The 11,533-nt window shown below is 34.1% G+C and overlaps 4 protein-coding genes across 10 annotated transcripts in view; 2 read left to right on the top strand and 2 right to left on the bottom strand.

Annotated features, from left to right (window-relative positions):
- The first annotated feature begins 113 nt into the window (after positions 1-113).
- Nsun5 (Nop2/Sun-like domain containing protein 5) lies at positions 114-3,447 on the top strand. Its single transcript, XM_035887959.2, has 6 exons — positions 114-352; positions 564-831; positions 1,834-2,090; positions 2,201-2,316; positions 2,402-2,574; positions 2,663-3,447. Exons 1-6 carry the CDS (start codon positions 227-229, stop codon positions 3,325-3,327), a joined length of 1,605 nt encoding a protein of 534 aa, XP_035743852.1. The 5' UTR covers positions 114-226; the 3' UTR covers positions 3,328-3,447.
- On the bottom strand, positions 3,398-5,363 carry RpL7A (ribosomal protein L7A). The gene is made up of 6 exons (XM_035887983.2): positions 5,203-5,363; positions 4,852-4,966; positions 4,621-4,770; positions 4,233-4,453; positions 3,882-4,004; positions 3,398-3,655 (listed from the first exon to the last, which is right to left on the bottom strand). Exons 1-6 carry the CDS (start codon positions 5,215-5,217, stop codon positions 3,473-3,475), a joined length of 807 nt encoding a protein of 268 aa, XP_035743876.1. The 5' UTR covers positions 5,218-5,363; the 3' UTR covers positions 3,398-3,472.
- Positions 5,364-5,665: 302 nt separating this feature from the next.
- Positions 5,666-10,029, top strand: LOC118451430 (glycosaminoglycan xylosylkinase). 2 transcript variants are annotated; one of them, XM_085664668.1, is made up of 6 exons: positions 5,666-5,913; positions 6,707-7,089; positions 7,206-7,506; positions 7,600-7,868; positions 7,988-8,214; positions 8,290-10,029. In XM_085664668.1, the coding sequence occupies exons 1-6, from the start codon at positions 5,835-5,837 to the stop codon at positions 8,516-8,518; spliced, it is 1,488 nt and encodes a 495-aa protein (XP_085520794.1). In that variant the 5' UTR covers positions 5,666-5,834; the 3' UTR covers positions 8,519-10,029. The 2 variants fall into 2 exon arrangements, with proteins under 2 accessions (XP_085520794.1, XP_035743853.2); XM_035887960.2 differs by lacking the exon at positions 5,666-5,913 and adding an exon at positions 6,003-6,303 and having other exon boundaries at positions 6,715-7,089.
- The window catches only part of sick (sickie), an 83,439-nt gene continuing 80,723 nt past the window's right edge, over positions 8,818-11,533 (bottom strand). For all 6 annotated transcript variants that reach the window (XM_035887918.2, XM_035887920.2, XM_035887922.2 and 3 more), the window contains 3 exons: positions 11,330-11,532; positions 10,882-11,249; positions 8,818-10,802 (listed from right to left, as the gene is read on the bottom strand). In XM_035887918.2, the coding sequence (XP_035743811.2) occupies positions 10,644-10,802; positions 10,882-11,249; positions 11,330-11,532 (730 nt within the window). In that variant the 3' untranslated portion in view covers positions 8,818-10,643. The remainder of the gene's footprint in view (positions 10,803-10,881; positions 11,250-11,329; position 11,533) is intronic.

Raw genomic sequence — 11,533 nt, 5'->3', positions numbered from 1 at the left:
TTTTCTTCTGTCAAATCTATTATTATTTTGAGTGTATGGGGAAAATGTTTGCTAAAGAAACTATGTGTTGGAGAAGGGGAGCAGCAGGGCAAATGTTTCACCATTGCACTTGTAGTTCATCTTTTGTCCATACCCATCGCCGAGGTCTCTCGCGACGAGCGAAAGATGGTGAATAGCCTTAATCGCGTTAGTTTATCTAAAGTCTCATGACATTATCGTATATAATATGTCTAAAGGATTTGTACATTCTGTAAAAGTTCCTAGGCTTTATAAAATAGCTTCGAAAATTGTACGAGATGTTCAAGAGAATGGTGCTAGTTTGAAAACATTAATTTTTTCCGAAAAGCATCCTGTAAGTAAATACGATAAAGAGTTATTCCGAATATCAAACTGTGCCCGTTTTTCGTCACTAAAGAATTTTTGTATTTTATCTTATTCGCATTGCTTTATGAGTCCGATAAAAGTTTCCTCGCATTATTATCGAAAGTATTAGAAAAGTAGTATTATAAACATATTATATATGTAATATACTTACTATATAGATTTTAAACTTGTTTCTGTAGAATGTATCTGGATTGTATGCTTTAACGTTAAATACCCTACAAAAAAGTGATCAATTAAACCAGCTTATTAATGAAACCAGAATACTTTTAAATGAACCACGTTTCGATCCTTGGTTAGCAAGAATTTTAATAACAGAACTTATTTGGGGAAAGCAACGTTTAACCGGCAATGCTAAACCTATTGAAACAGTATTAAATTACGAAAGTCGTTTACGCGATGCATTGAAGAATATTAATGCGTCCGACATAGCCATACCTCAGAAAACAGGTAAAAAAAATTTGAACCTCTTATTATTATAAGTGCATGTTTTTTGCAGAATTGGGACATATTTCTACATTGACTTCAATGAGATTATAAATCTGTATCGAGCGAGTTGGAAAAGTTTATATAATTTTATCCAAAATTGGATAAATAACCTTAAAAAAAAAAAAAAAAAAAAAAAAGAAGCTTGTGCAAAAATCAAGAAAGGAATTGTTATTAAATAATTCGTTTAATTTCAATATATTAATTATGAGCCTGTTAACTACACTGACGACATTATTCTTGTATAGTACTGCGATGTTTACTCTGCCTTTTGCAGCATTTTTCGGTGTACAGCACGTTATGACGACTGAATTTCATACCGACAGATTCATCACGAATTGTATATCTGTTACAGCTGCTGTCATTACTGTGCATTTAATAATATTTTGTTACGTTTACAAAGCTTTTCACGAACCGGATGATGAATCGGACCCTAGTATCACTAGAAATATAAATGCATTAAAACAAACTTTTAATGCTAAAGAGGAATAATAATAATATATATATACATACATATGTGCGTGCGTGTGTGTGTGTGTGTGTGTGTGTGTGTGTGTGTGCGCGCGCGTGTGTACGCACACGCACTTGAATGGAAACAGATGTGTACAAAAATAAAATTGATAATAATCATACTTTTAACAATTTAGAAATAATTATTTATACATTATTTGTCGTATTTCACATTATATATATATATATATATATATATATATATCTTTAAATGTTATATTAACATGCTATGTTCACATAGGGAAACAAAGTTAAATCCTAAATATGAAAATAAATGCAGATCAATAATTGATTATGAGTATTGTTTGATATCCATCTAATATTTCAATAATATTACATTGGAATTTGCTCACATTCAGGATTTCAATGGAATAATAATGATCAACGAGGCAAACGTTTCTTCAATTATATCAATTGTATATTAGATCATTGACATTTTCTGTATTTTTTTTTCAGTATCGAAACCAAGATACGTTCGTGTAAATACTTTGCTGTTATCAGTTAACGATGCTATAAAAAATTTCGAATACGAAGGATGGTCTTTAGTGCTCGAATATACAGATTATTCATCTTATTTGAAATTAATTTCAAATTTATCAAAACCATATTTTACTAAAGATTATCACATACCCGAATTGCTTGTTTTTCCGCATGGTACATTATTTTTTAATCATCCAAGTTACAAAAATGGAGAACTGATACTGCAAGATAAGGTATTGTTCCTTTTTTTCTTCTTCTTCTTCTTCTTCTTCTTTAAATCATAATTATTTAAATTATATTATCCTACAACTTAATAGTATACTTCTTCTTATATTTATCTCAGGCAAGTTGTCTTCCATCATACCTCCTAAATCCACCAGTTGGGTCTGTTGTTCTGGATATGTGTGCAGCTCCAGGGATGAAAAGCTCGCACTTGGCTGCCATATTACAAAATCGGGGGTATAATTTAACGCATCGATTTTATTTATTTGCAGTTATTCATAAATAGCAATGGGTCGATCATATAATAATTCACTGTTACTAGAATCGTTTATGCTATTGAAATTGAAAAGAGAAGATATCAAACGCTATGCGAATTATTAACAACAACTAATTCTCACTGTGTTCGGACTATGAACAACGATGCTTTGAGCATTTATCCAAGTCATTGTCCAAACGTTGAATATATTTTAGTTGATCCCAGTTGCTCCGGTTCAGGTAATAATTTTAAGCTTTCGGGATGTTTCAAAGTCTTAAAAAAAATTAACTTATGTGCAACTTGTAATCGTTTAACTCGACAATCCAGGCATTGTTGATAGACCAATAATGGGTAAGAAGGATGGTAAATATCAGCTAGGACGTTTAAAAAATTTACAAGCATTCCAAGTATTTCTTTTACGACATGCTCTATTGAACTTTCCATCTGTAAAAGGAGTCATTTATAGTACCTGTTCTATAAATCGAGAAGAAAACGAAGATGTAATAGATGAAATTCTGGCTAATGTCGGAGATGCTTATGAGCTTGTATCAATCGAAAGGTTACTTAAAAAGGATTGGATAAATTATAGTTCAGACGACAGCGGTTGCGAGAAAAAATGCATTTATGCTAAACCCCAAATAGATCTATGCAATGGTTTCTTCGTTGCTTTATTTAAAAGAAATTTTGATGTTCCTTTGCCGGCGTATATTCCTCGTACGTATGATACGTCTAATGAAGCGGAATGTGAAAGTTTAAATGAAAAGGAAAAAAAGGATAAACAAGAGAACGATGAAGACGACCGGTACAGCGGGTCATCGTCTAAGAAGAAAAAGAAACGTAAGAAAAGAAAACGCGCGGAGAAACTAGAGAAAGAATCCGTTGATCTTGAAGAAATTAACGACAGAGATGACGTTATTACTTCTGAAGGGTCATCGAAAAGAAAACATGAAAGTAATTCCAAAGGTATTTCGATGAAGAAATTAAAAACGTGACGACTAAAACCTGTATGTGAAAATAATAATGCTAAAGAATGTATGAAAGAAATAAAGTAAGAAAATTGAATCATTTTGAATATTTATTTCTTGTTTTAGTCTGTATACGATGTTATAATACAGGAGGATGTGCATTAAAAATATATTAACCTTGCTTCTGAGCAAGCTCTTTAGCCTTGGCTTTCTCCAGTTTTGCTATTCGAGCAGCAGATTTGCTACCTAACAAGCCACCTCCCCAGTGACGCCTAATCTCGTCCTGTCGATCATTGAAGTTCGTTTTGATGGCTTCTACTATTTTGGAGAAATTTGCTCTATCACCAGAATCGACCTATTGAGAAACAACAATAAAATAATAGAAATTAAAACGAGCGATAGAATTAGATTCATCTATTACCGCGCGCAATCATCATAATAAAATATGTCAGAATATTAAGTTGTTTTATATCATGATTTTTCATGGGATTGGCTCTTTTATTTTGTTATAATCATCATACACAAACTCTATCAGAATATATAGCATAATAGGATTTATCTAAATATATAAATATACATACCTGCGTAATAGCTACGACAGTGCAGGTTTTACGTCTAACTAAACGTCCCAATCTTGCCTTGCCCTTTACGATACAATATGGAACACCCATTTTACGGCACAATGCGGGTAGAAAAAGTACAATCTACTTGTCAAATGAAAATTAACATTTAGCATATCAATAAGTTATATAAGAAAGTAAAAAAAATGAAAAATTATATGGTATTATAAATTCTCAGAGTCATTTTTCATCTTGCTAATAAAATAGACATCGTCAGTGTCAGTTTTATTATCAGCTGAAGAAATTCTTACATCATACTAATACATACTGCTGCCTCATATAATAGAAAATATATTTAACGTTTGAACATACCTCAATTGGATCTACATCGTGCGCAATAACAACCAATTGGGCTTTCTTTTGTTCCACAAGGGTAGTCACGGTATTGGTTCCACTGCGTAATACATTGGGCCTCTTGGTGGGCACGTCTTCTTTTTTTGCAACCTTCTGCTCCGCTCTAGCTTTTAGTCTCATTTTTTTCATGGCCGCCGACTCTGGCCGATACTTCTCCAATATCTTGAACAACTGCGTTGCTATAATTTTATTTAACGTTGTACTCGTTTGACTATTTTTTTATATAATGAGAGAAGAGAGTTTTAACGATTTTTCAATACTTTTACTTCTAACGTTAATGCCAACTTAATAAACGGAATATTGAATAATGATCAAACTAGTCCATATGTAAATACTGTTATGATACCTGTTTGTTTGTCTAAAGTTTGACTGAACTGATTGATCGGAGGTGGTACTTTCAATCTCTTTTGAAGGACAGCCCTTTGCCTCTGTATGCGTATGTATTTGGGCCATTTTACAAAACGACTGAGATCACGAGCAGGTTGAATATCCTGACCTATATAATGCGCATTTAAATATTACTCAAGTAATAAGGATTACCATATGTATTATAAAGATAATAACAGATGTAACTTACCGATACCAAAATTTCGGGAACGTTTTTCGAAAAGAGGATTAGTTACTTTCTTCGTTTCAACTTTTTTCACTGCTAGAGGTGCAGCAGCTACTTTCTTCCCTACCTTCTTCTTTGGCTAGAATTTTTACATTAAACAAATATATTTTATTAATTGTTCCAATGCGAAGATCTTTATCTCTTATCTGTTTAAAAAGATTGTTATTGGTGCTATTGAATATAAATATTTTCTTACGAATAATTTTGTTTGGTTATATCGGACGCGTAAAAAAAGGTTAACTGTATGAAAAAGAATTCAATAACATTGAGAGATGCAAAAAATATAAACATTCTATGGTGACAAAATATTTTTACCTTCTTTTGAACCATTTTTCTAGCAAAGGATCAAACGGATTTCCTCTAATATTTTAGGATATAAAATACGGTTCCTCAAGGAACATGCCACTTTCTAATGTCGAGCGTGTAAAAAGAACGTAGCTACTGTAGCGCCACTTTGGGTCGCGCTCAAACCTACATAATGGTAAATACCAACTTTTGGAATACGTTAGTCATCGATGATCGATCATCCAATAGTTTTTCGTTTGCATTAAAAATACTTACGCTATGCAATTTGCAAATATTTAAATCGTTAATTTACGATATCCTTAACAATCCTCATTTTCCACCTTTCTCCATAATATATTTTATTAATCGATGTCAAATCATACAAAAGTGTTTCCTACGTTTTCAACAGTTCTTTTTATTTAATTCACGGAGTGCATACATACATGTATATATATATATATATATATATATATATATATATATATATACACGCGCGCGCGCACGTATGAAAGAATAATTAAGCTTTCGTTAAATAAAAGCATGTTAATATCAAAATCATTGTTACTCCAATTTAATATCCTGAATAGTGAAAATATGTCGTGAGATAAGTTATTCATTTGATTGCACTGACACGGCTATAATGACAATGGCGTACGTATCGAATGGAGTACGTCTTATCGAGAAGTGATATCGGTGAATTAAGTGTTTTGATACAAAAAAGTGTCGTTGATGCGCATATAATTCGAAATAATAACAAATACTTTATCAAAAGTAGTTTTATTTTAATAAAAGAAAGACGTACTTTTTATTTATTAAGCATGATCATATGATGTTAATGCTAACGCATTACTGTTTGCGGCATCGTTTGTTAATGCAAAGCATTTCAAGAATTACATAAAAGTATTGGTATTTATGAAGATAAAGTGTAATTGAAAAAGAAAAAAAATCAAATATGGCCAGTCTTGTTTCTTCAAATATTGAATTTTATCAATTATCTATAGGTGTGAATCATTGCAGTATTGTGCCAAGTCGATCATTTCATTAAAAAGAATTTCTTTAAAAAATATTTCACACTAGGAGTCTCCTCCCATGGGATAGCTGTATTTAATTTCGATATCTCAAGAATTAAAGGTATGCCATCGATTTTCTTTTCAATCACTTTTTTTCCTTTATTAAGTATTTTAATTTTAATCGTTCCATAAATTATTTCTTAAAAAATATCATCACGTAATAGTATTGCAATGACTCTATTATCATGTTAACAATATGAAATTTATTAATAAAATGAATAAAATTTATATACAATAGGTAATCTTTGATAAAAATCATTTTTGCTTCCTTATATATCAACAGAATCTTTATAAATTTTATCGAAGATTCTCTGCTTCTTTAGTGGTAAATATTAACGAAAGAAAAATGAATTGTAGAAGTTGGATATATCGTGTATCAAGATAAGATTGAAAGCAAAAACATAGGCATAAAATTTTTATAATTGTTTTTTTTTTTTTTTTTTTTTTTTTTTCTTTTTTTCTCTTTTTGCAGATGATCGGCCGACGTTGTGCTCTACTTGCCCTAGGCGCCCTTTTGATTCTTGTGATTACTGCAAACATTTATTTTATTCGTATAATCGTAGAGAATTCTTCAGAAAAGTCGCAATTCAAAAATTTACCTTTGATCGAGGAAAATTATCTTCTAGGGCATTCTGCGTCGTCTTTGCGCAGAAATGAGAATGGCAGAAATTTGCAAAAATCCGTCGGTCAAGGTATCAACGAAAGAATTAAAGAGGAGATAGAAATATTACCTTCAAAGTATTTTAAACAAAATACGAGTTATTTGATCGTACTCGAACGGCTATTGTCCGAATTGAAGGTTATGAACAATGCGCACGAGGATATATGGAGTATCCCTAATAACAATGTTAGTTCTATTTGTCATAATATTTATTGTCAATAGCTTAACATTACGTTTACGATAATTTTTCATGTATAAAGATATTGGATGCTGATAATTCACACGTAACGTCGTGTGTATAGTGGCCTGATGCTCACCAGTTAATTCCGCCATCGGCTCCAGAATTAGGGACTATACTCGATGCTTTAAGGAAAGCAAAGGTAAAACATGCCGACAATGCTGTCCTTGGTACACAATTGAAACTTATGCTGACATTGGAGAATGGTGCAAAAGCTGTATTTAAACCGCAATGGTACTCTAGAGATACTGTTATTCGTGGACCGGTTTATTATGGAAAAGATCGTCATAATGCAGAAATCGTGGCATTTCATTTATCTTCGTTACTTGCTTTACGAAGGGTACCCCTAGCCGTTATTCGAAAACGTATGATAAATAAAATCTGATATATTTCTATAATGTCAATCTGGTAACGAACGGTTGGACTAATAATGATTGTTAATTCGTTACGTATTTCAGTTGATCTTAACAATGAGATTCGCAAGCATGCAACACCGGAATTATATACTACTATGTATCAGGAGGGTAATGATACGTGCTTGTATGGTGTTTGTCATTACTGTTCTTCCACCGATCCAGTTTGTGGGATAGGTGATGTCTTAGAAGGTGCATTGATATTTTGGTTACCACGTTACTTGCATCTCGTAAAACATCGACATCCATGGCAGAGAACGTATAAGAAAAAAAAGCTTGCACCATGGGAGATTGATGATAATTATTGCGAGAAGGTGAATTTCGATTATACATCATATATTTCTACGTAGAAAAACGATACGATCTACGTCACCGTCATAGTGCTACGGACATACATTCATTCTAAACGATGATATCTATATTTTTACACAAGGTCAAAGAATCTAAAGCATACTCACCACAATTTTCAAGTAGGCTATTGGATCTAATAGATACAGCAGTTTTTGACTTTTTAATGGATAATGGTGATCGGCATCATTATGAATTAGCGCAAAACAATTTTCACAATCCTGCTGTATTATTGATAGACAATGGGAAGAGTCTTGGTAATCCGGACATTGATCATCTTGACATTTTAGCACCGCTTTATCAGTGTTGCATGTACGTATAAGAATTTTTTGACATAATACGGTTGTATTGAGATTTGCAGATGGATTTTAACATTTTTTATTTTAGAATACATAAAACTACATGGGATCGTTTAAAGATGTTCACTGGTGGTACTCTGAGTTTGTCATTGGAAAAGCTTATTGCTCGTGAGACGATAATGGCCGATGTTCTTCCGCTTATTTCAGATGCACATCTTAGTGCTATGGATAGAAGGCTTCTTACCATTTATGCTGTCGTTGAATACTGTGTAAAGAATAAGAGATATGTTTCTAATGTAATTCTAGATCATCGGTAGTATGAACTAAGAAATAACATGTAATATAAATTAATTATCTGATTAATTACTTATGATATTAGAGTTTGATTTGAAATAGTAGAAGAATCTTGCAGCAGCTATGTATAATAAATTTGATAGTTATGCACACACACACACACACACACACACACACACACACACACACACACACACACGTACGTACGTACGTACGTACGTACGTATGTATGGTGCATTGTTTTGTATTTTACACAAGATATTTTAATCGACGAAGAAACAATTGTTTTGAATGATGTGTAAAATGATTTAATGCTAGAAGATTAGAGTTTAATGTGGTTTATTTTATGTCACAATAATTACCATTATTTGGATAAATTTTGAATGTAGCGCCGTACAGCGTATAAATACGGTACAAACGTAAAAAACCTGTTAATACGATTGTATAATCGTTAACATACTTTAAAGTTCGTGTCACAGATTGGGATCTGAGAATATTCTCAGTTCGATAACATGTACAATATGTATAGCGAATGTAACTCGTGGTACTTGTCGGGATTTGCAGTAAAGAGAAACTTGTGGGAGCGAAACAAGCTACAAGTCAGCGTAATGTTGCAGCATTTGACTACTTTACTTTCAGTTACCACAAGACTTTTCTCGTAAGCTTATGATACCAAACTTTGAGTCAAGTTTCCACATTAGCTCCTTCCCCCGCAACGTCGTCGCACAATATAACCCTTATATACTTTATTTACAACATTACATGACCAGAATTACTCACATATCTTATCGAATAATTATTCAGTTTTTGTTCATAATACATATTTAGCGCCATCATTCGCGTATGCATCGTGTATATGTATATGTCAGGCGCATGCATGCGTGCGTGCGTGCGTGTGTGTGTATGTGTGCGTGTGTGTATGTGTGTGTGTGTGTGCGTGCGTGTATGTATGCGTATATCCGAGACGTACGTGTGTGTATATTATATATAGTAACATTTTTTTGTTTTTTTTTTTATAATTAAATAGAGCTTTCGTAGCAAAGTATGTATAAATAGACTATCCTCGCGCGCACGATTATCTCGAATTTGCTTCGCGTTCTCGAGTGCGAAACAAATACATATATGCTGCATCGAACCATCCGTCCATGAGATCCGTCTAAGAAAACACAGATTATAGATTACCTGAAAATAGTGGACGAGTGGAATAGCCAGACTTTGCCATTCCTACATCTTCGCTTAGTCCATATTTCTACGTTCTATGATAATACTGTATACCAGCAAAACTTTTGAGTATATCACTTTTTTTTCTTTATAGGCTTTACTTGCACGACTCTCGTATAACAAATCGATCATAGAAATGCATTCGTTCAAAAGAAATTCGTACTTCGGTAACGGCAGCATTGATTATTGCATGGAGACGGTACGATTTATCTCCGTACGATTTATCTCTATTCGAGAGAGAGAGAGAGAGAGAGAGAGAGAGTGAGAGAGAGAGAGAGAGAGAAAGAGAGAGAGAGAGAGAGAGAGAGAGAGAGAGAGAGAGAGAGAGAGAGAAAAAATCCCACGGAATTATCTCCTTATATTTGTCATTTATACTTATTCAATTAAATATCACACCAAAGTGCTCGATGCACGTAGAACTTAGATATAGGCCAACCATAGGTACTAGAGATGTTTTTAAATGTATATGAGACATTATTTTGCATGCAAAATTTAAATTTAGTTACTTGGAAGAATGAAAAAAGATCGAAAGGAAATAAAGAGAAATTAAAAGAAGAAAAAGGGAATTGAAAGTCCCTGCACGATAGTCGTATCATACACAGTTATTGGATTGGCCGAGAATATATAATAATATTGGTATGATTATACATTAATTAACATTATTAATTTTCACGTCGGAAATGTGTGCCGCATCGGGATACGTTATGCGGCACTTTTTTCGTAGAAAAAAACTTTTGCAATCACGTAGCTCATTTATCGCTCACCCATCGCTCACCCATCGCTCACCCATCGCTCACCTTCCGGGGTCTTGTTCTGTTGATTATTATTTGACCTACAATTATCTCGATAATTTCATAATCATCTTGTTACGATGGTTTCCTAAACGTTCTCCCGTCTAAACAATATTCTCGAGTCGTATTTTTTATTTCAGAGCGCGGATTCTACGCCTCTCGACGATGACGTCGAAGAACTGAGATCCTCCGAATGTCGAGTATGAGACGAATCGAGCGAAGTGACGGAATCGCTGTCATTGCTATGGGGACTCGAATAATTGGCGGCTTCCTGAAGTCTCATCAGCATGTTCAACTGTAAAAGAGAGAAAAAAAGGAGGCATGTGTAATAGGAAGGATGGTGGTATCGCGTAAAGCCTTTCGCTAATACAAACAAGAGGATCTCCTTCGGTGTCGCTGTGTGTACTGCCGAGGCTCTTTACGCTGGACGCACCTACGCCCGAGGTATGTCCGGAGGTAACGACGTCGTAACCAACGTCCTCGGGTCTTAACCGAAGAAGAGCGTCGCTACCATCGTGTACAGCGTGCGTAGAGATCCACGGATAACTGGAGGTAATGAATTGTGCAGGATCTTCCCATGTGGATTCGCCATTTCCACTTCCGCTTGCTCGCCTTCCATATAACGTTAGGCCTTCCCTGACAGCCTCAACCAGATACGGTATTACAGAATAGTTCCACAAATCCGTGAACCAAACTTGAGAACCTGCCACTTCCATGGGGCAAGAGAGAAAAAGTCGAGGGCCTAAAAAAAAAAAGTTCGCGTCTCTCGTGATAATAATGAAATTAATTAATTAGTATTCGTTCTATAAGTAGCGATCTTACCTATCGTTACGTCGGAACTGCTGTGCGTTTCTAGGAACTTATTAAGATGTAGCCAGACGCGTGGGAGCCATTCTACGACAGCTGCCATTTCTGCGTTTCTCGTGCCACCCGATTCACGTAATTCGTGTTCTAATAGCTTACGCCTGAGGTAACGGCCCAAAAATCCCTTAACCGGTTCCATGTGATTGGCGCACAGTACCCACC

Source organism: Vespa mandarinia, chromosome 2 (assembly GCF_050613455.1).
Source record: "Vespa mandarinia isolate Hongniang chromosome 2, ASM5061345v1, whole genome shotgun sequence".
Lineage (NCBI taxonomy): Eukaryota > Metazoa > Arthropoda > Insecta > Hymenoptera > Vespidae > Vespa > Vespa mandarinia.
This window is presented reverse-complemented; position numbering and strand designations above follow the sequence as displayed.

What these genes read in the sequence shown, in the direction of transcription:
- Nsun5 (XM_035887959.2), top strand. Translation starts at nt 227, where the DNA reads ATGTCTAAAGGATTTGTACATTCTGTAAAAGTTCCTAGGCTTTATAAA. An exon ending in GCCATATTACAAAATCGGGG is followed by an intron (nt 2,317 to 2,401) that starts GTATAATTTAAC and finishes CACTGTTACTAG; the next exon opens with AATCGTTTATGCTATTGAAA. An exon ending in TCCCAGTTGCTCCGGTTCAG is followed by an intron (nt 2,575 to 2,662) that starts GTAATAATTTTA and finishes TCGACAATCCAG; the next exon opens with GCATTGTTGATAGACCAATA.
- RpL7A (XM_035887983.2), bottom strand. An exon ending in AACTTTAGACAAACAAACAG is followed by an intron (nt 4,454 to 4,620) that starts GTATCATAACAG and finishes ATAAAATTATAG; the next exon opens with CAACGCAGTTGTTCAAGATA. An exon ending in ACGATGTAGATCCAATTGAG is followed by an intron (nt 4,005 to 4,232) that starts GTATGTTCAAAC and finishes TTTGACAAGTAG; the next exon opens with ATTGTACTTTTTCTACCCGC.
- LOC118451430 (XM_085664668.1), top strand. Translation starts at nt 5,835, where the DNA reads ATGGAGTACGTCTTATCGAGAAGTGATATCGGTGAATTAAGTGTTTTG. An exon ending in ATGATAATTATTGCGAGAAG is followed by an intron (nt 7,869 to 7,987) that starts GTGAATTTCGAT and finishes TTTTTACACAAG; the next exon opens with GTCAAAGAATCTAAAGCATA. An exon ending in CCGCTTTATCAGTGTTGCAT is followed by an intron (nt 8,215 to 8,289) that starts GTACGTATAAGA and finishes TTTTTATTTTAG; the next exon opens with AATACATAAAACTACATGGG.